The sequence below is a fragment of the Mustelus asterias genome, chromosome 2 (genome assembly GCF_964213995.1).
Source record: "Mustelus asterias chromosome 2, sMusAst1.hap1.1, whole genome shotgun sequence".
In the NCBI taxonomy this organism is placed as follows: Eukaryota; Metazoa; Chordata; class Chondrichthyes; order Carcharhiniformes; family Triakidae; genus Mustelus; species Mustelus asterias.
The window spans coordinates 44,453,811-44,475,306 of record NC_135802.1 but is presented as its reverse complement, the minus strand read 5'-3'; the positions used below and the strand labels follow the sequence as shown (position 1 = coordinate 44,475,306).

Below are 21,496 nucleotides of genomic sequence, written 5' to 3'. Positions count from 1 at the left end.
AAAGGATGAAGGGGGATAGGTTATTTTTGTTATATTCACATGGAATGTTCATTTATGACTGATGAGACAGTTTCGTACTGTGGACTTTTGAGAGGAAAGGTGGTTGGAAGTGAGCAATACTTTGGAAGGAGGGAGGGTCAGGGGTCTTTTTTGAGGAAGCTTGAGATGACAGCAGATTGGAAGAAGGGGGGACAATACTTAAGACAAAATTGCTAACAATATCAGCTAATATGGAAGCTGGCAGAGAAATTGAATTGTCAACAGTTTTAGTGGAAACGACATCGATGGAACAAGAGGAACGTCTTGTGGACAAGATAAGTTTGGAGAGGGCATAGGGGAGAAGGGAGAGAAAAATGCAAATTTAGGTTAGAACAGGGATGAGCTTTAGAGGAAATTTGGCTTGGTTGGCATGGGGTTGGGAAGAAATCAGCAGAGGCACCAAGAAGTTACTTTATAATTCTGACCAAGTTTAAGAAGAAATCCTTGTTTCTAATATTTATTTTATTTGAAACAGGGCTGTGTTTGTTGCTGAAGGTGTGGAGCCATTGGTGAAATTGCTAACTGAGCCAATAGATGGCATTGTTGTCAATGCTGCTGCTACAATTACTAATCTAGCCCTACAGGAACCTATTCGTGCCAGTATTCAGAATTATGGGACAATGACTGCCATCACAGAACCATTGAAGTCGAGCAACACTCTGGTGCAGAGCAAAGCTGCACTAGTTGTGGCTTCATTAGCTTGTGATGCAAATGGAAGAACAGAGGTAAGAATTAGTTCAAAGCTGCAAAATGAAACAGTGATCGTATTCAGAACGTTAAATGTAATTTGTGTGAAATATATTTGTATGAAATATGTTTCACTGAAAGTCTGCAAAGGGATATAGATAGTCTAAGTGAGTGGGCAAGGGCCTGGCAGATGGAGTACAATGTTGGTAAATGTGAGGTCATCCATTTTGGTAGGGATAACCGCAAAATGGATTATTATTTAAATGGTAAAAAACTGCAGCATGCTGCTGTGCAGAGGGACCTGGATGCCCTTGTGCATGAATCACAAAAAGTTGGTTTGCAGATGCAGCAGGTAATTAAGAAAGCAAATGGAATTTTGTTTTTAATTGCAAGAGGGATGGAGTTTAAAAACAGGGAGATTATGTCGCAGCTGTATAGGTGCTAGTGAGGCCACACCTGGAGTACTGTGTACAGTTTTGGTCTCCTTACTTGAGAAAGGATATACTGGCACTGGAGGGGGTGTAGAGGAGATTCACTAGGTTAATTCCGGGGTTGAGAGGGTTGTCTTATGAGGAGAGACTGAGTAGACTGGGGCTATACTCATTGGAATTCAGAAGAATGAAGGGAGATCTTATAGAAACATATAAGATTTTGAAGGGAATAGATAAGATAGAAGCAGGGAAGTTGTTTCCACTGGCAGGTGAAACTAGAACTAGGGGGCATGGCCTCAAAATAAGGGGGCGCAGATTGAGGACTGAGTTGAGGAGGAACTTCTTCATACAAAGGGTTGTGAATCTGTGGAATTCCCTGCCCAGTGAAACAGTTGAGGCTACCTCTTTGAATGTTTTTAAGGCAAGGATAGATAAAATTTTGAACAGTAAATGAATTAAGGGTTATGGTGAGCGGGCGAGTAAGTTTCACAAAAAGATCTGTCATGATCATGTTGTTGGTAGGAATGGGGTTATTTCCTGAGGTTAAGGTCAGGAGCAGAAATCTTCCTGGAGCAAGGCCAAGAACTGGGGTTGAAGCCACTGGTGTTTGCATTTTTTGGGACTGTGGCCAGAGTAGCAGATATTTGTGGGACTAAGGCTGGGAAAAAGCTTACTGCAGCCTGCTTTAAGTTCAGGCTCGAGGGGCCAGATGGCCTACTCCTGCTCTTAGTTCTTATGTTCTTATGTTTGCTTAAATTTATATGAAATTATGCTTAAATATAACTTGTAAGAAATTCCAGATGCATCAGGTGATAAGGCACTGCATATTAGCATAAGTCTGTGCCTATGAATCTCAATATTTTATGGCCCTCAGTCAAGGAGTAGAAAATGCAGACACATTTCTTTTCATAGGCAGAAAAATCTAAATGGAGAGCCAGCCATGATGCATAATGTTCCTGGAAAAATGCCAGGGGTTGAAATTCCTGGAGGTTGTGCCCAGAGCATTGACTTTCCTAGGATCATTGCTGGGCTTTAGTTGCAGCTGAGTATCCTGAAGACAAAAGTCAGCAAAGACCTTCTTAGTTTTGGAGCCAGGGTTGGAAAATTCTTACACCCTAGGCCACATATGTACTGAAGCTAAGATGGCCGAGTTGTTGGTAGGAATGGGGTTATTTCCTGAGGTTAAGGTCAGGAGCAGAAATCTTCCTGGAGCAAGGCCAAGAACTGGGGTTGAAGCCACTGGTGTTTGCATTTTTTGGGACTGTGGCCAGAGTAGCAGATATTTGTGGGACTAAGGCTGGGAAAAAGCTTACTGCAGCCTGCTTTAAGTTCAGGCCTTTCTAAGGCTAAAACTAGGAGTGCAGTCATTTTTAGGTGGGCTGGGGTTATGTGATGGCAGTTGATGGCTGGTGAGGTGGAACGGGTGAGGCAACCCATTTCAGGGACCAGAGGCCAAGAGAAGCTATTTTTGGAGCTGACTACAGTGTGGGCATTCATGGGGCTGAAGAATGGAGGGTAGACATAGAGTCATAGAGGTTTACAGCATGGAAACAGGCTCTTCGGCCCAACTTGTCCATGCCGCCCTTTTTTTAAACCTCTAAGCTAATCCCAATTGTCCGCATTTGGCCCATATCCCTCTATACCCATCGTACCCATGTAACTATCTAAATGCTTTTTAAAAGACAAAATTGAACCTGCCTCTACTACTACCTCTGACAGCTTGTTCCAGACACACCACCCTGTGTGTGAAAAAATTGCCCCTCTGGACACTTTTGTATCTCTCCCCTCTCACCTTAAACCTATGCCCTCTAGTTTTTGTCTCCCCTAGCTTTGGGAAAAGATATTGACTATCTAGCTGATCTGTGCCCTTCATTATTTTATAGACCTCTATAAGGTCACCCCTCAGCCTCCTACGTTCCAGAGAAAAAAGTCCCAGTCTATTCAGCCTCTCCTTAGAACTCAAACTATCAAGTCCGGGAGCATCCTAGTAAATCTTTTCTGCACTCTTTCTAGTTTAATAATATTCTTTCTATAATAGGGTGACCAGAACTGCACACAGTATTCCAAGTGTGGCCTTACTTGATACCTGTGATGGAAGGTGACATTTTAAAAAAGGAATTAGGCCAAGAATGGCAATGAGCACAATTATGGTGGGGACAAGGGTGTAGCGTAAGTTAGTAATTTCATTTAAGCAAATTTATGGCAAAGAATTCACTTAGGTTGGAATGGACAGACGTAAATCCTGTGGGCCAGTGGCAGTACATGTAATGTGCTGTGGGTCAGAAACGTAGCTCTAGGGGCCTGACTGAAATTAAGCTCTGGGGTAAAATTCAACTGGATATATTTTTGGAACTGGGAATCTTTATGGGTAAACTAATTTTTTTTTGGCTCTGCAAGTGCATAATAAATTGGTAGCTTACTTTCCTTAATCAGTAGTTAGTTGATGAGGGAAAATGGAGAATGTAATATTTTCTGAAAGTGTTATGATTGGTTCAGTTCCTGCCTCTTTTACATTGATTTAATCGGGTCTCAGTTACTGAGCTTTGTTTGTTTTCCACTGAAAGGAGTAAAAAATGTTAGCAAGTTGGTTCAAATTGTGTTTGTTTCATTGGTAAACGGTGTTTGTTTCATGGGGCAGCACAGTGGTTAGCACTGCTGCCTCGCAACGCCAGGCACCCGGGTTCGATTCCTGGCTTGGGTCACTGTCTGTATGGAGTTTGCACGTTCTCCCCGTGTCTGCATGTGTGTTCCGGTTTCCTCCCACAGTCCAAAGATGTGCGTGTTAGGTGAATTGGCCATGCTAAATTCTCCCTCAGTGTATCCAAACAGGCACCGGAGTGTGGCAACTAGGGGATTTTCACAGTAAGTTCAATGCTGTGTGAATGTAAGCCTACTTGTGACTAATAAATAAACTTTAAACACGTGTTGTATTTGGCTAATGAGTTATAATTTGTTGAATATGAAATTTGAACAAATGAAAAGTGTGACACCAAAGAAGAAGTGAATCAAAATGTGTGACAGGAACTCTGATACAGAGGACAACATTTTGCCCATGGATAAGAGACCCTGAAGGTAGGGTCAATTGTTAGCCAGCTGTGATTTTCTCCAAATTAGCCACAGCCAGAGAGCAGGCTTGCTATCCAATTAAGGATAACAGGCAGGCTTGAGAAGCTTGAAGGCCACAGGAGGCCCCAAAACAGGGAAGAAACGGAAAGCTGCCTCATCAGGTAAAATAGGGAAAAAGAGAGGCACAAGATGGAGGACCTCACAGCTATATGCGAGAAAAGGTTTAGTGACTTGTACAAGTTGTCAAGGTAATCGAATGCTTCTTCAAATGTCATTTCCTGTCCACCACACCACCAGCCTCATATTTCTCAAAGCAGCATAACCCCATCACCCCATTGCTCACCTATCAACTAGGGCAGAATTTGCCTCGACAGGGTTCTGAGGCAGGGTGGGGAAGTGGGGGAGAGCTTAAAATTGAATGGATGGGATTGCTCCTGGGATCCTATCTGCCCAAAACCCAGGTGCAATTTTATGCTTGGGCAGGAATCCTGCCGTTTCACTTATGAATTGCTCTTAAGGGCCTTTTCCCACCCAACCTCAATTTTTAGGCTGGTGGATGTGGGAAGTGGAAAGTGGCAATGAAACTTTTCTGCATCTTGCGAACGGATGGTGGGAGCATCGAAATCTGAAGGCTCCATCAGAGTTGGGGCGCCCTCCCCACAAGATGTTGGAACCCAGAGACCCTCCCCGCCTCCCCCAGAACGTCCCCTACACTCCCAGCCCTGCAAGCCCAGGATTTACCTTTTCAACGGTCTGGCACTTAGTCCCAGGCCGAGCACTGCGTTGCAGTACTCCTTCTGGCCACTGCAGCGCTGTGCATGGCCTAGTTGAAAATTAGCCAACAGCTGTCATGGGTAGGACATCCTTCCAAGGACAGGCAGAAGTCACACCCACTGCCAATCAATGCTCAAGTTAGCATTAAATGGCAGTGGGACTTTGAGAATCGGCAGTTGTGCATTATGCGTTGACCTGCAGGATGGTGAGTATTGATTGCTCGTCATTCTTATCATCCTAGCCTCAGAGTCATGCCTAGCACTAATCACAGCTACAGGTCACATACCTACAGCTATTCACCTTTGACACCCAAACACATTGCACCACACTGATTGACAGACTTCCGTCTGTTGCAGAAAATGGTGGCACATAATACGAGGAAGCATGAAAGAACATAACATGAGAAATAGGAGCAAGAGTAGACCATTTGCCCCATTGAACTTGCTGCACCATTCAGTATGTTCATGGCTGATCTTTTCCCTCAACTCCACATTCTTGCCCATTTCCATAGCCCTTGATTCCTGAGAGACCAAAAATCTGTCAATTCTGCTTTAAATATGTTTAACAGTGCAGCATCCACAACCTTAAGGGGTAACAAATTCCAAAGATTTACACTAAACAAGAACAAAATACTGTGGATGCTGAAATCTGAAATCAAAACAAAATGCTGAAAGTACTGAACAGGTCAGGCAGCTTCTTTCTCAAAACCTCTTTCTCTTCAAAGGTGCTGAATATTTCCAACATTTTTTGTTTTTTATTCCAAAGATTCATAATCCTCAAGTGAAGACATTTCATTTCCGTTATCCTGAGACTGTATTCTATACTCCCCACCCAGGAGAGGAACCTCTGTGTCTATACTGTTAACTTCATTCAAAATCTAGTATACTTCAATGAGGTCACCTCTCCTTCTATACTCTGCCTTTCATCATAGAACAACTCTCTCATGCCAGGAGTCCATTTAGTGAACTGGCAGGGGACAGGTACATCTGCATGTCCTCAGTCCCTTGGAAGAGAATGCACTGACCAAGGCCTTTGCAACCAGTGTTGCTGAATGTATCCAGCATGATGGCATGTTTCTTAAGCACCTTCTCAAATTCCACTTTCTCCTCATGCCGCAAACTAGTATGAAGTACAAGCTACAGATGGTGTAAGCATGAACCTCTTGCTTTCCATACATCTGCCATTTCCCTCACCCAATACTCCCTTCCACATGTATGCTTTCAGATACCCAAGAGCTGCCACCTGGCCAGCCAGTGCTGCCTGACTATGAAGGATGAGAAGAAGCCCATATGCCTAAAAAAGAAGCAGCATTATTTAATCTGACACACATAGCCACCAACTCAAATACTGTATTGTGCATACTTTTGCACAGTGGCAGGATCAGCACGTGTGGTGAGCCACAGGCATAAATGGGCTGCAACAAGGCCAGGGGGAAAGGATAACGCATGTTCCAGCTTCTCAGAAGACAAACTCATAGAAGGGCACTGCTCCACAAGATGAGGACTGATGGCTCAGCCTACGTGAAAGGCCTGATGAACATTGCGCAGAAATGCTTGCTGCATTGGCAGGGCTGCCCGAGAACTTCTTGTCAATGTAAAGGAGCATGGAGAGGAATGGCTCCATATTGGGACAGAGTTTTGTGCAAAGCCCAGAGTTCATCATTTCCAGCAGGAAGTGGTGGCCAACTCCATGACAGCAATTTCTGACCCAGCGGTGATGCAGCATCTGATGGCTGATATCTCAGCTTCCTTTGCAGCACAGGCAGAAGCCATGTGACATCTGAGTGCTTCAGTGGAAACTCAAATTGACAGCACATGTTAATGATGCAAATATATTGACCCTGGAAATTTTTGAGCAGTCAATGTGCTCTTCTACTGGCCAGAATCACAACATTAGCCCTAATGGGCTCAGTCTATGATTTGTGGAGAAAACTAACTAGGAAAGTAGCTCTTTGAGCTATGAACATTGGAAGTCAAACACATTTATAAAACTATTTGTCACAAGAGTTACAAATTGTTTTGGATTCGGGACTGAAATTGGTAGAAGTCATATCTTTTGATTATCAGGTGAATTGAACTTTACATTCCCACTGAAAATCAACAGATCATAGCTATTTTCTTAATATGTAGTGGCATTTTAGCCAATATTTTCTGTGTAAAAATTGGCTATTGGAAGGATATAAATGAAACTTATTTATAACTGAGCTTGTTTTCACAGCTGAGAAATGCTGGTGGATTGGAACCACTTGTTGAACTGCTCCATTCTAATAATGAAGAAGTGAAACGCAATGCCTGCTGGGCTATACTTGTCTGTGCTAAAGATGAGCCAACAACAGCTGAACTTTGTAAGTTTGGGTAAGTATGGAGTAGAATAAGTAGCTATAATTGAATGCTAAATGCCAGGAAACAAAAATTAATACAACATTCTATCCAATTCCATGAATCTTTGAAGAAGTGATTTGTCAGAGCAAGTCAACTATAATGCACAACATTGCTCAGAAGATGTTTTGGATTATAAATGCCCTTCAGGTAGCTTTTATAGCTCTGGCTCCTTCATAACCTCATTGACATTGACGCAAGTTTGTCTCCCCAGGAAGTAGCATTTAAATGGCCTTTCATGGCTACTGCGCAGCACTCAGTAATTGCGTTTTACTGTGTCTGTTAGTCATTAAAAATAATCACTTTATACAGATGGAAAAAATATTCCTGTGTTTTATAAAACCTGTGTTCTGTTATTCTGTAGTAACAGTTCTCTATATAACAGTTTCATTTATTTTAATGGAACCATATACATGTAGTAAGAATTTGTGATAATTCTCAATGAGGAGCAGTTAACAATAATGCAGTGTGAGTTATATTGTAGTTATTAAATTCTATTCATTATGGTGTTGACTGAACTGCATGCATATCAGTCCATCAAAAATTAAACTTATACCAATTGTAAATTTATATTGCAAACAATATAGGTGTGCTGATTAAAAACTGATGGCCTAATTGTTAATAATAATTGGACCAATTTGTCATTTTTCCCCCTTTTGTTTGTATCCATAAGCCACCTCACTAAGAAAAATAGATCTTTGCCTATGCTGTAATGTAGTTTGCTGCCAGGACCACACTGGAGTACTCAAATGTGACTTTCCACCCTCCCTAAGGGAAATTACCTGGCTGGTTTGCTGTACAAATCGTATTTAGTTAGGACCAATATTCATTGGTTCCTTGATCATCTGGAAATACTCAACAAAGAATTCATGGCATATCTGATATCACCTGATCTACATTTAGACAGTTTTTTTGGTATTTTTGAATACAAAGTTTGGATGTCTGATTTAGCCAATTAAAATGGTTTGGAGAAGGTAAATGTTACTTTGAATTGACATGCTAGTTGAAAAGTACAGATTTCATATGAGTTCCTGTCAAGATATTTAGTGTCATGCCCTATTTAAGGAACTTTGCTATCAGTTTACAGGGAGGTTGTACTATACTACTAGTTAAAAAGTAAAAATGTTTTTGTGGATTGGGAAAATCAATCAATCAAAAGGACAGAAAAGCCTATCACTAAACCACATCAAGGAAAAGTAACCACATCATTAGTTCACTGGAGATACAAATTAAACATCAGTACCAAATTGTCCAACTCTCAGAAAAGGCTGCCAGGATGGTGGAAGATAGATGGTTCATTTATTTTTCTTTCAATACATGATCTTTCCTCCAAATGGAAAGCAGCAGACATCGCCATTTTTCATTCACTGTGGTTTTCAGGAGCTTTCATATAGTTGTCCTTTGGGATTCTGGTCTGTAGTTGAGGTGTAAGTAGCATGGATTCCTCCTTAATAAGTACAATGTGTCCTGCTTTCAACTCAGATGAACAACATTGGCAGAGAGTAGTTGAAATAGATGACGTAAGGAAACAGACAGTTGTTCAATAGGCTTTTGAGAACCAGAAAAAGCTTATTAGTGAATTATTTTATCTTAACATATGCAGTTTATTTTGCACATTTTTTTTAATGTTTGTATTTATTGAGATGAAACACTCCAATGCTGAGGAACTGAGAACATTCAGTAATTCCATGGTAAGACACCATGCAGAACACTAATTGCCAACAAAATGTGCCTAAGTTCCATTCGTAAAAAAACATGCTTAATGCATTAACATGACTTAAAGGCTAACTAAAAATGTTAGAAATAGAGTGAGTTGCATGAGCTGATATTGACTTAGAAGAATTCGTATCATCCATTAATATATAGACTTCACATTCATTTTACTTCAAATCTTCGTATCCAAGAGGATTCTCAGACTGCTTTCTGTTAATTTTTATCCGAAAGTCCAATACAATAGATGAAAGTACAACTTGCATACCAGTATGTTACTCTGTCCTCCAGCTTGCTTTCTGAGTATTTATTTACTTTTGTTTTATAGAGCTTTGGAAATCCTACAGGAGGTAAACCTGTCCTCCAGTCGCAAGAACAATTTTAGTGAAGCAGCTGTGAAAAGACTGCTGGACCATAACACTGCTCTCAAATATGCTTTGACTGGCTACTTATCATCCAGTGACATAATTGCAGATGGTTTCTATGATCCTGGTCGGGTAAATTTTATTTAAAATATAAAAACTTTCTAAATATCTCATTTTACGAAAGATATTCAACACAGTAACAAACCATTCAGCCCGACTGCTCCATTCCAGCTAACAAACAACTGGTTCAATGAAAATAGATACCCAGGGTCCTGTTCTCTGCTATGACGTCAGGTTAGTTGATTGGTAAACCCAGTAAAAATAGCAAAATTTAAATTGACGTCAGCAACTAGAGCTGCATATTGGAATCTGAGTTCTTGGGTATCAAATTGGAGGCAATTTTTCATCATGTTTTTTACTGTAGAACTGTTGTTAAAACCATTTAAATATTAAGCACTGTAAAGTTGATTCTGCCAACTGGATAATGCGAATATAGATCTCCTGATCTTTATTAATGTGATCATTGATTACCTGCGTTTTCTTTAATTGATGTTAAAATAACATAAATGCTGTATTGTTTGCAATATTGCCAAAGATTGTATTTAATGCAAAGATACAGAAAACAGATAGCTGAAAGGAAGCACAAGGGCAAAAAACTGACTTTTTTTATTCATTCATGGGATGTGTGCATTGCTGGTAAGGTAGTAGCTATTTTTTGTCCACAAATATAATTATTCATAAATTTTGTTGACGTTTATTCTAAAACATTACAAATTGAATATTACAAAAAGCTGCATTCATCCAGGTAAATTGAGAGTGTTCCATCATACTCTTGACTTGTGCCTTGCGAACATATCTGGGGAGTCAGGAGGTAAGTTACTCTCCGTGGAATTCCCAACCTCTGACCTGCTCTTGCATTCACCGTATTCATATGGCTGGTGAACAACTCAGAGTTCATCAACTAGGAGCCAAAGTTCCTCAAGCTGCAAGTGTGGTTGCAGTAAATAGGTATGATAAATATTTATCACAAATGGTAATGTATTATAAATAGGAAATGTATTGCGCTTTGGAAGATGGAATAGGTGATGTGGATACTTACCAGTAAGAGGATGGGTGAGGAACTTTGAGGGTATGATGAGAATTAGTAGGATTTTGAAGAGAGGGCGAGACTTAAAATGAGAAAATGGTCTTGGGGAAAAAGCTCCACGAGGTAAAGGCACAATGGTTTATGGTGGCGGACAGGAAATGAGAACAACCATAGATCTTCAAGTCAATTTGCTAGGTTCATTTTTAAAAATGCAATACAAATTGTCACAGAGGCTGAGTTAACTGTAAAGTTTATCTTTATAGATTAAACCAGGCATGAAGGTCTTGACTCTCGAAGAATTCAGTAATCAGGAGTTGAACCAGCACCGACCAATACTGCTAATTAATACAAAAAGAACAGATGGGTAAATTTCATTTTATTTTAGTATTCCCAATTCCATATATGAAGATTAAATTGTTATTTAAAATTAAGAGTGTTAAAAGAAATGGACTAATTTTTTATTAGCATTCAAATGAATTGCTGGTGAGTAGCATAACTCCATCCACATCAGTGATATGATGTGGGGACACACGACAGCGCAGAGTCGCGAGCAGAAACTGATAGCCAAGTTCCGCACACATGAGGACGGCCTAAACCGGGATGTTGGATTTATGTCACATTATCAGTAACCCCCACAGCTTGCCTCCTGGGCTTGTAGAATCTCACTAGCTGTTCTGTCTGGAGACAATACACATCTCTTTAACCTGTGGTGAATGCTCCCTCCACCCACATTATCTGTACCTTTAAGACCTGGCTGGCTGTAGAGATTTGCATTCTAATTAGTATTCTGTAACTTGATTTCTGTGTCTGTGCACTGTTGGAGAACAGATATCCACCCCATCTGACGAAGGAGCTGTGCTCCGAAAGCTTATGGTATTTGCTACCAAATAAACCTGTTGGACTTTAACCTGGTGTTGTGAGACTTCTTACTGTTTTTACAACATGCCATGGTCATTATTCTGGATGGTGGGATTTGAACCCGGGTCCCCAGACCATTACCCTGGGTCTCTGAATTACTAGTTCAGTGACAATATCAATGGGAAGTTCTGATTATGAATCCCATTTGTAAATTCACCAGATAGACTGATATTCTAAAGCTTTGATTTTAATCCAGTATGCCCAACAAAAGAGGGGCAAAGCATGTGGTTAAAATGATGATTGTCTGCTGGTTACATTCCCAATGCGCTTCTGCCTGCTGCCTTTTAACCACGTGTTTTTTTTTAATTAGCAAGAGACATTCTGACATCTCAGCATCTAAATCTCAGAGTTGTGGAATTGGAGGAGATTACAGGGAAGGGTGGAGTGGGGATGAGACCCTAAAGGGCCTTGAAAACAAAGATGAGAATTTTAAAATCGAAGCATTACTTGACTGAGAGCCAAGGTGGATCAGTGAACACAGGACTGAGGGATAAACAGGACTTGGTGCATATGAAAACTAACAGTGTGTTTTTAGATTATGTTGACCTGGGGCAGCATGTGGATGAGGAATAGAAGGGGACCAAGGCTAAATCCTTGGGCCACATGAGAAGTAACAGCCAGGAAGCAGGAAGCGAAGACATTGCAAGTGATACTCTGTCTGCAATTATAGTTAAGAATAGAACCCGCAACACAGACCCACAGAGCTGGGTAAAAGTAGAAATGCATTCCAGGAAAATAGTGAAATCAGTAGCTGCGGTGAAAGCGGGCCAAAGGCTAAACAGTTGGGATTTAAAAGTGCAGCTGTAAATGAATTGCGGAGGTGTTGTTTCTTCCAGGGGCAGGCACAGAGGGAGGTAGACATGTGGAAGGGGGGTGAGGTTAGAGGTTGATACAAGGAAGTGATCAGTGGTGGTATTATCTATGATAACACGAGGAGAGGAAGCAAACCCTCTTAAAAAGAAACGTCCCTTTTTTAAATAGGCCTTAAGAGTTGCGCCATGAATTATGCATGGCTTGTGGTTGGGCTGCCCAATTCTTCATGTGATCAGAATGCAATTTGTTAGTCATGGAAATGATGTCCAGGCCTCATGTCAACAGCATCATAGGGGTTTCCCTCTTGTTCTGTCTGCCTCATTCAGGTCTTGAGTTAAGCTAACCCAAAGTTTATTTATTAGTCACAAGTAGGCTTACATTCACACTGCAATGAAGTTACTGTGAAAATCTCCTAGTTGCCATACTCTGGCGTCTGTTCGGGTACACTGAGGGAGAATTTACCATGGCCAATTCACCTAACCTGCACATCTTTGGACTGTGGGAGGAAACTGGAGCACCCGGAGGAAACCCATGCAGACACGGGGAGAATGTGCAAACTCCACACAGACAGTGACCCAAGCCAGTAATCGAACCCGGATCCCTGGGGGTGTGAGGCAACAGTGCTAATCACTGTGCCACCGTGCCACCTAACCGGTAAATATTTGTAGATCAATTAATGGTGCAACATGACAATTTACAGGTTAGCCCCTGAATCCATTAAAAGCTTGCATCATTTATGTGGCTGGCAGGTCAGAGGAGTCCTGAAAATAGAAAGCAAAATTCTTAAAAGAAAAAAGTCTAAAATTTTCAAAAGTCCAGCCCATTTCCGCCACTTATGTCTCTGATGCCACATCTGTGAACCTGGAACTCTCTGTCCTGGTGTTTCATTTAAATTCAAACAACATCATTAAGTGCAACTTTCCTTTAAGAGGGACAGGTTGATTTTAAGAAGAGCAGGTTGGCTGCATCAGTCACTCTGAGCACAATGCTCATTGGCCCTCTGTTGAGTGCAGAGGCAGTGGCACAGGGGAAGCCAGTGGAATGGAAATGCCCAGACCCAGGCTATAAGCATGACAATGACATGGGAGCACCAAATTTGCATGCTTCCCACATCCAGTGGAATTGGAACAGGCAACTTGTGAATTGTGATCTTCCCACCAAAAAGATGAAACAAATTCTCCACCCATCATGTTAAATATCAGAATTGAAAATCTTTTTGAATGCTAGAAAGCTCGCAGGATATAAGACTTTGTCCCATGTCATTAAATCTCTGATTTAGTGTCTTATTTTGCAGACAGTCAGCAGGACTATCAATTGACGATAAACTCACTGAGGCTCTGTCAGCTGCCAGCAATCGCTTCCCTTCGAGCAAATCCTATACCAAAGATAAATCATCTAGGTCTGTCTAACTTTTTATGTTACTTTTTTACAGAATGGTTGTGAAATTATAACAATCAAAATTTTGAGGTGATAACCTGAGTTCCTCGTATCAAAATCCATAACTACAAATCTCACATTGTTACGAACAGGAGTGGTGGTTAATCTAGACAGCACTAATTTCTTTGTTTTTGATTTGCTTCCCTCCTTTATAAATATTGGTATATTTCCCAACCCCTCAGTTTTGGTATGATCCAATTTCCTATTAATAATGCCACAGCAAACTCAAGATAGGATGAACTCAAAAAGATTAGTTTATTTGCACACATAAAACATGAGATGAATCACAACATTGCCTCCTTTGCATTCATACAGTTAAAGATGGATAAGGAAAGAAAATATTTACAATATAGAGGCCACAGAGAAAATAAATATTGTTTCACATGGGTTCCAGAGTCCAGAATCAAAATCCAATGAGGTATTACTTCACAGAGATCCATGGGTTGAAAACCAATGTTGTATTATTTACTTCTCCAATGATGTTGACTTCACACAATGAGATAGGCACCATGATATGAAGCGGTCTTGTAGGCAATGGTATAGAATTTCCAGCAGAAGCAATGTAGATGGAGCCAGGGCAGAGCTCCATTTTTGTGAGGCTGCTCACAGGATGGCAAAGTGGCACACTGAGACTTTTGTAGTCCAGCAAAGCAGTATTACCTAATCAAAACTCTACTCTGAAACCCCATAGGGAACCCAAGTAAACATAAATGCACAAGCTCTAATTAAATAAACACTCCGGATGGAATTTTACGAAATAAATTCTAGGTGCCCAACGAGCGTGAAAACAGGAGATGATCACGTTAATTTTTTGGGCGAGCTCTCAGTTGCAATCGTATGGCACTTAGTTAAAAAAGAAGCCAGGATGCAATTCTTGCCAGTAGAGAGAGGGGCAGAGCCTAATTTCACTGGTGAAGCTGACTGCTGAGCTCTTGGGGCACCATTGAGCTCTTGGGGCGCAGGCAGCCCAATCTCCCAGTATACTGGAAGATCTCCTGCCCCCCCACCCCCATGGACATCGGGACACGCCCCTGATCACTCACTGTGCCTTATCTCACCCCCCCAGCACCTCACTTCGCCCCCGCCAATCTCCGCCCCTGCAAATTTCCTCCCAATCACCCCCTCTGCAGAGCTCCCCCTTTATACTCCCCTGCAGAGCTCCACTGCCCTCCTTGCCCTACCCCCTGAGGCCCCAACCTTGGCACTGCCCCAGGCACTGCCAATGTGCCTGGTTGGAACTGCCAGGGTGTCCAGTGGGCAGTGTTAGGGTGCCCGGTGGGCACTGCCAGGCCTTGCCCCTGACCACCCAGGGGCTTCAATGGCCTCCGGACCCTCCGGCGAGGACCCCCCCTTTGGTGGGGTCATACGTGATTCTCACCAGTGAGGACCTCGAACAGTGAGTGGGTAAGTGCCACTGAGCCAGGACGATAGCATCCGGGACTCACTGATGATATGACAAGCATGTCATGCATATTCGAATTGTGGCGCAAAGCTGATTTCGCCGACAAATCAGTGCTGGTAAGATTGTGAGTCGAGAAACTGGGCGCGATACAGATTTTTTGCCTCTCGCCTTCACCTCGCGGTGGGACGAGCTAGTAAGATCGCGAGTTCCATGTCTAAAATGAGTACTTATCTTGTGCTCCCAGCTACCAATTTAAAGGCGTTTCCTAGACAAATTAACACCCTGCAGAACCGATCTGAATTGTAAACATACCCCTTACAAGAAACATGGGGCGCAACTTTACCAGCCGTTCATGCCACGCTCTCAGCGAGGTCAGAGAATTTGGCACCCAATCAAATCTCCCTTCGCTGCAGGGGATAGGAAATTCCCGCCAGCGTGAACGGCCATAACATTCTGGCCTAAGTGTCATAACAGCAAGAATAGTGCAGTGATCCGCGCCAATCTCTCAGGAGTGCTCCATACAGCAATCGTCCCACACTCAGTAAATTTTTTGGAGTGCGGTGAGGTGTGCAGCTGTACTAGGGGATAGGGCCTAAACACACCAGTGAACCCGGCTTCAGAGCACTCGGGCATTGTTTCGCAAAGGCACCCTGATTTCTCAGTGCACTGGGAAACCCCCTCCCTCCCCACACACACTGGCGGCATGTTCCCCCACCCCGACATGGGTAAGTGCTGAACTTTTGACCGTCCATTTTACCTGAGCAGCTCAGTGGGAACTCAAGGCGCATGAACAACTTCTACATTACATGCCAATGATCTGATCCTGGAAATTCTATGGGGTGCAATTCCCACTTCATCATAAATATGACAAGGATTTATGAATTTTTGACCCCATCATCTTAAACAAGTCTCCAAAATATTTTTTATCACATCACAGCAAAAGTAAAAGCAGAGGGAAAAAAGAAGAGGAAAAACTAAAAGAGGAACAACTCCAGCTAAAGACTGAGGAGGAAGAGAAAAATAAGCCATGGGAGTGTCCTTATGATGTTCTTTTTGATGCTTACATCAGTGAAGTTACAAGAAATATTTTACCACTTGCCAGCACAAAAGAACAAATCGTGGCACTTGCAACGTAAGTACTTTTCGACACAATTTTGCATAAATTTAAAACATCCAAACAGGCAATATTTTTGAATTGTGTTCCTAATTCATAAAACTTGTCCTCGACTTCAAATAGTTATTTCACAGATATAGTAGTGTAAAGAGACTCCAGAAACCAGGATTGTTCTCTGCAGAATGGTAAAGGTCAAGGGAGATTTAATAGTGATGATTAAAGGTACGAGGGGCATTGATAAGAGTTTCCAGTGGCTGTTGGCTTGGTAACCGACAAACACAAATTTAAGATAATTAGCAGAAGAACCTGAGGGCAGATGAGAAGATTTTTGTAATGCAGTGTGTTGTTAGGGTCTGGAATGCGTTGCCTCAAAGAGTGGTGGAAACAGACTTATTGGTAACTTTCAAAAGGGACTTGGATATATACATGAAAAGGTCAACATCAATGTCAGTGGGAAAGAGCAGAACATAAGAACTAGGAGTAGGCCATCTGGCCCTTCGAGCCTGCTCTGTCATTCAATAAGATCATGGCTGATCTTTTCGTGGACTCAGCTCCACTTATCCGCCCGCTCACCATAACCCTTAATTCCTTTACCGTTCAAAAATTTATCTATCCTTGCCTTAAAAACATTCAATGAGGTAGCCTCAACTGCTTCACTGGACAATGAGTTCCACAGATTCACAACCCTTTGTCTGAAGAAGTTCCTCCTTAACTCAGTCCCAAATCTGCTCCCCCTTATTTTGAGGCCATGGCCCCTTAGTTCTAGTTTCACCTGCCAATGGAAATAACTTTCCTGCTTCTATCTTATCTATTCCCTTCATAAAATCTTACATGTTTCTATACTCATTCTTCTGAGTTCCAATGAGTTTAGCCCCAGTCTACTCAGTCTCTCCTCATAAGCCAACCCTCTCAACTCCGGAATCAATCTAGTGAATCTCCTCTGCATCCCCTCCAGTGCCAGTACATCCTATCTCAAGTAAGGAGATCAAAACTGTACACAGTACTCCAGGTGTGGCCTCACCAGCACCTTATACAGCTGCAACATAACCTTGCTGTTTTAAAACTCCATCCCTCTAGCAATGAAGGACAAAATTCCATTTGCCGCCTTAATTACCTGCTGCACCTGCAAACCAACTCCTTGTGATTCTTGCAGAAGGACACCCAGGTCCCTCTGCACAGCGGCATGCTGCAATTTTTTACCATTTTAATAATAGTCCATTTTGCTGTTATTCCTACCAAAATGGATGACCTCACATTTACCAACATTATACTCCATCTGCCAGACCTTGCCCACTCACTTAGACTATCTATATCCCTTTGCAGACTTTTGGCGTCCTCTGCACACTTTGCTCTGCCACTCATCTTAGTGTCATCTGCAAATTTTTACACACTACACTTGGTCCCCAACTCCAAATCATCTATGTAAATCGTAAACAATTGCGGCCCCAACACTGATCCCTGAGGCACACCACTGGCCACTGATGGCCAACCAGAAAAAACACCCATTTAGTCCCACTCTTTGCTTTCTGTTAGGGAAGTGGGTGACTAATTGGATAGCTCTTTCAAAGAGTTGGCACCAGCAGGATAGGCTGAATGGCCTCCTTCTGTGCTGTATGATTCTATAATTGCAAAGACTGGATAAGCACTCGTCAATATGGAGCTTACCTGCTGGTTTCCTGCTCCAATCCCACTGACTAACTTTAAATTGCAGACAATAAGGATACCAGTTCCGAGCTGGGTCTGCCAGTCTTTAGGTATCGTATCATGTTCCATTGATGTTGTTAGGACATAGAGTTACTTATGCAAGGCATTCCTGGAGATTTAATCAGTTAATGTTGTGACTACATGCACAGAACACATGAGATCCAATGATGTGAAGTATCGCCGCTCTGGCACCTTTGGTTTCAAGCAAACTTGTAAGCTCAATGCAGCCTGCCAAACATAAACATTCAAGTGACTGATATTTGAAAGATGCTGTAAAACTGCTCCGATCCAATCACAGGCTGATTCTCTATGGAATTTGCTCATTAGTGAATTTATTAGCAGCAATCAGAGAGAAACCAGTCTGTGACTGGATGAGCAACAAGGAGAGAGAAGGCAGGTACTGAAAGTAAGTGGCAGTGTGGGGCCCAAGTGAGGCAGCAGGTGCGGCAGCGGGGGGCTCAGGTAAGGCAGCAGGAACAGCAGTGTGGGGTCCAGGTAAGGCAGCAGGAACGGCAGTGTTGGGCCCAGGTAAGGCAGCAGGAGCGGCAGTGTGGGGCCCAGGTAAGGCAGAAGGAATGGCAGTGTGGGGCCCAGGTGAGGCAGCAGGAGCAGCAGTGTGGGGCCCAGGTAAGGCAGCAGGAATGGCAGTGTGGGGCCCAGGTGAGGCAGCAGGAGCAGCAGTGTGGGGCCCAGGTGAAGCAGCAGGAGTGGAGTGTGGGGCCCAGGTGAGGCAGCAGGAGCAGCAGTGTGGGGCCCAGGGAGGCAACAGGAACGGCAGTGTGCGACCCAGGTGAGGCAGCAGGAGCAGCAGTGTGGGGCCCAGGGAGGCAACAGGAACGGCAGTGTGGGGCCCAGGTAAGGCAGCAGGAGCGGCAGTGTGGGGCCCAGGTGAGGCAACAGGAGCGGCAGTGTGGGGCCCAGGTGAGGCAACAGGAGCGGCAGTGTGGGGCCCAGGTAAGGCAGCAGGAGCGGCAGTGTGGGGCCCAGGTGAGGCAACAGGAGCGGCAGTGTGGGGCCCAGGTGAGGCAGCAGGAGCGGCAGTGTGGGGCCCAGGTGAGGCAACAGGAGCGGCAGTGTGGGGCCCAGGTGAGACAGCTGGAGTGGCAGTGTGGGGCCCAGGTGAGGCAGCAGGAACGGCGGTGTGGGGCCCAGGTGAGGCAACAGGAGCGGCAGTGTGGGGCCCAGGTGAGACAGCTGGAGTGGCAGTGTGGGGCCCAGGTGAGGCAGCAGGAACGGCGGTGTGCGACCCAGGTGAGGCAGCCAGAGGAGGATTTCTTCTCTGGAATCTCTCATAATTACTACAGGTTCACAACTGCATAGGTCCTTTTGTGCATATGCAAAATATTTTCAGATGCAGTTTAGCAAACAAGCAGAACTTTGTGAAATTAATGATTAATTTGAACTTCATGCCTCTTTTCCCTTAGATTGCCTGTATTTAGTCTGCTTAACTATATGCTTCCCTTCCTGCCTTGGTAACTGATGCGCTATCAATAAGGCGAAAGACTACCGATATGCCAATATAAGTGTAGGCTTTTATTCACAACAGAATCAGGAGCAGATCCCAACAATTAACCGACCTGGACTGAACAAGGGGGAGGAGACAGCCACCTTTATACTAGGTGCTGAGGGGAGGAACCAAACTGGAAGGGGATGTGTCCAGGTATGACAAACACACACAATGGTGGTCCATATAGGACAAAGGCACAACTGAGGTCCACCACAGTAACAACATCCAGAGACCCCAAGTTTCTATCCTGGGACTCTTCCTATGAGGAGAGATTGGGTAGACTGGGGTTGTTCTCCTTGGAAAGACGGAGAATGAGGGGAGATCTAATAGAGGTGTACAAGATTATGAAGGGTATAGATAGGGTGAACAGTGGGAAGCTTTTTCCCAGGTCGGAGGTGGGGGTCACGGGCTCAAGCTGAGAGGGGTGAAGTATAACTCAGACATCAGAGGGACGTTTTTTACACAGAGGGTGGTGGGGGCCTGGAATGCGCTGCCAAGTAGGGTGGTGGAGGCAGGCACGCTGACATTGTTTAAGACTTACCTGGATAGTCACATGAGCAGCCTGGGAATGGAGGGATACAAACGATTGGTCTAGTTGGACCAAGGAGCGGCACAGGCTTGGAGGGCCGAAGGGCCTGTTTCCTGTGCTGTACTGTTCTTTGTTCTTTGTTCCTTTTTCTCATTCTTTTTATCCCTTTGCTTAGTAACCAGCAACTGATTTACTTTGTTTAATTTTCAATACAAGGTTTGTTTCTGACAAGATGGGTGGACCTGTAAGCAAGGAAAAGCTTCATGAATTCACCTGGGAACTTCACATTGCTGACGTGAAATTTGAATTAAAATCAAATATCATCCCTATTGGGAAAATTCAGAAAGGAACCTACTACCACAGGGCCCTTCTATTCAAGGTAGGTTTTTTTTCTAGTAAACAATTCAATTGCTCTTTTATACAGTTTCCAAAGTGAAATAATTTAAAGTATTTGTAATAACCTGCTTAATAAATCCATTTGTTTTTCAGGCTTTAGCTGATAGAATAGGGATCGGTTGTAGTCTTGTTCGTGGAAACTACACCCGAGCCTGGAATGAAGTCCAGTTGGTTGACCAACCACCGCAAGATATTATTGGGCTTTTTGTTCCACCAACGACATACATCTTGGATCTCATGCATCAAGTTGGCAACTTGATGAAGTCTGGCAGTCCAGACGCAGCACACTATGAAACTTATACTAGTTGTAAACTTGCATCTTGTAAATGTTGCAAACAATTGTCTTGGTACCTAGATCACTTTGAAAAAAACTAATAAATTGCTCGTCTCTGCATTTGACAATGTTAATAGATTTAAACACATTGCAAAGGGATGCTGTAAAATCATAAATGCCATCTTACAACAGACGAGTAAGTCTCCATTCCAATTTGTTCACTTAAAATATTTCTAATCATCCTCTGTTATTTCTTTATTACTAGGTGAAATAATCTTGTTTCTGAATAGGATTTTTTAAGTGTAGCTGAGATGCCCACATGTTACTGGATTTTCATAAAGACAAACACTTCAATGGCTCTTCTGCCTGTTAGCAAATTCTCACAAATTCTGTACGTTATTTTGCATTATAAATTGGATAACAAATAATAAAGCAAAGTTAGAATGACACAATCACTACTTATTGAAAAGACCATTATTAATGTTATTGCTCCTACAGCATGTTTTAAAATTAGATGAACAACTGTCGTTGGTATTATCTTGTCCTGTTCAGAACTGAATTCTCGGCCAACATCTTAAAGATACAGGACTGTGCATCTCTTTGTAGATAGTTTTAGTTAAATAGGAAGAAAATAGGAACATGGAGCAAGAATAGGCCATACAGCCCCTTGAGACTGCTCCACTCAATAAGATCATGGCTGATCTGAACATGACCTCAACTTCACTTTCCCATAACCCTTGATACTCATGGCCCGGCATATTCCCCACTCAATCATTACCATCAAGCCAGGGGATCAACCCTGGTTCAATGGAGAATGCAGGAAGGCATGCCAGGAGCAGCACCAGGCATATCTAAAAATGAGGTG

General features: G+C 43.0%; 1 protein-coding gene across 1 annotated transcript in view; it reads left to right on the top strand.

The window, feature by feature from the left end:
* The window catches only part of armc3 (armadillo repeat containing 3), an 81,191-nt gene extending 60,110 nt beyond the window's left edge, over positions 1 to 21,081 (top strand). Inside the window, exons 10-17 of the mRNA XM_078227694.1 lie at positions 515 to 764; positions 7,215 to 7,351; positions 9,414 to 9,582; positions 10,801 to 10,901; positions 13,563 to 13,667; positions 16,045 to 16,239; positions 20,178 to 20,340; positions 20,451 to 21,081. Coding sequence (XP_078083820.1) covers positions 515 to 764; positions 7,215 to 7,351; positions 9,414 to 9,582; positions 10,801 to 10,901; positions 13,563 to 13,667; positions 16,045 to 16,239; positions 20,178 to 20,340; positions 20,451 to 20,732 — 1,402 coding nt within the window. The 3' untranslated portion in view covers positions 20,733 to 21,081. The remainder of the gene's footprint in view (positions 1 to 514; positions 765 to 7,214; positions 7,352 to 9,413; positions 9,583 to 10,800; positions 10,902 to 13,562; positions 13,668 to 16,044; positions 16,240 to 20,177; positions 20,341 to 20,450) is intronic.
* Positions 21,082 to 21,496: the final 415 nt, after the last annotated feature.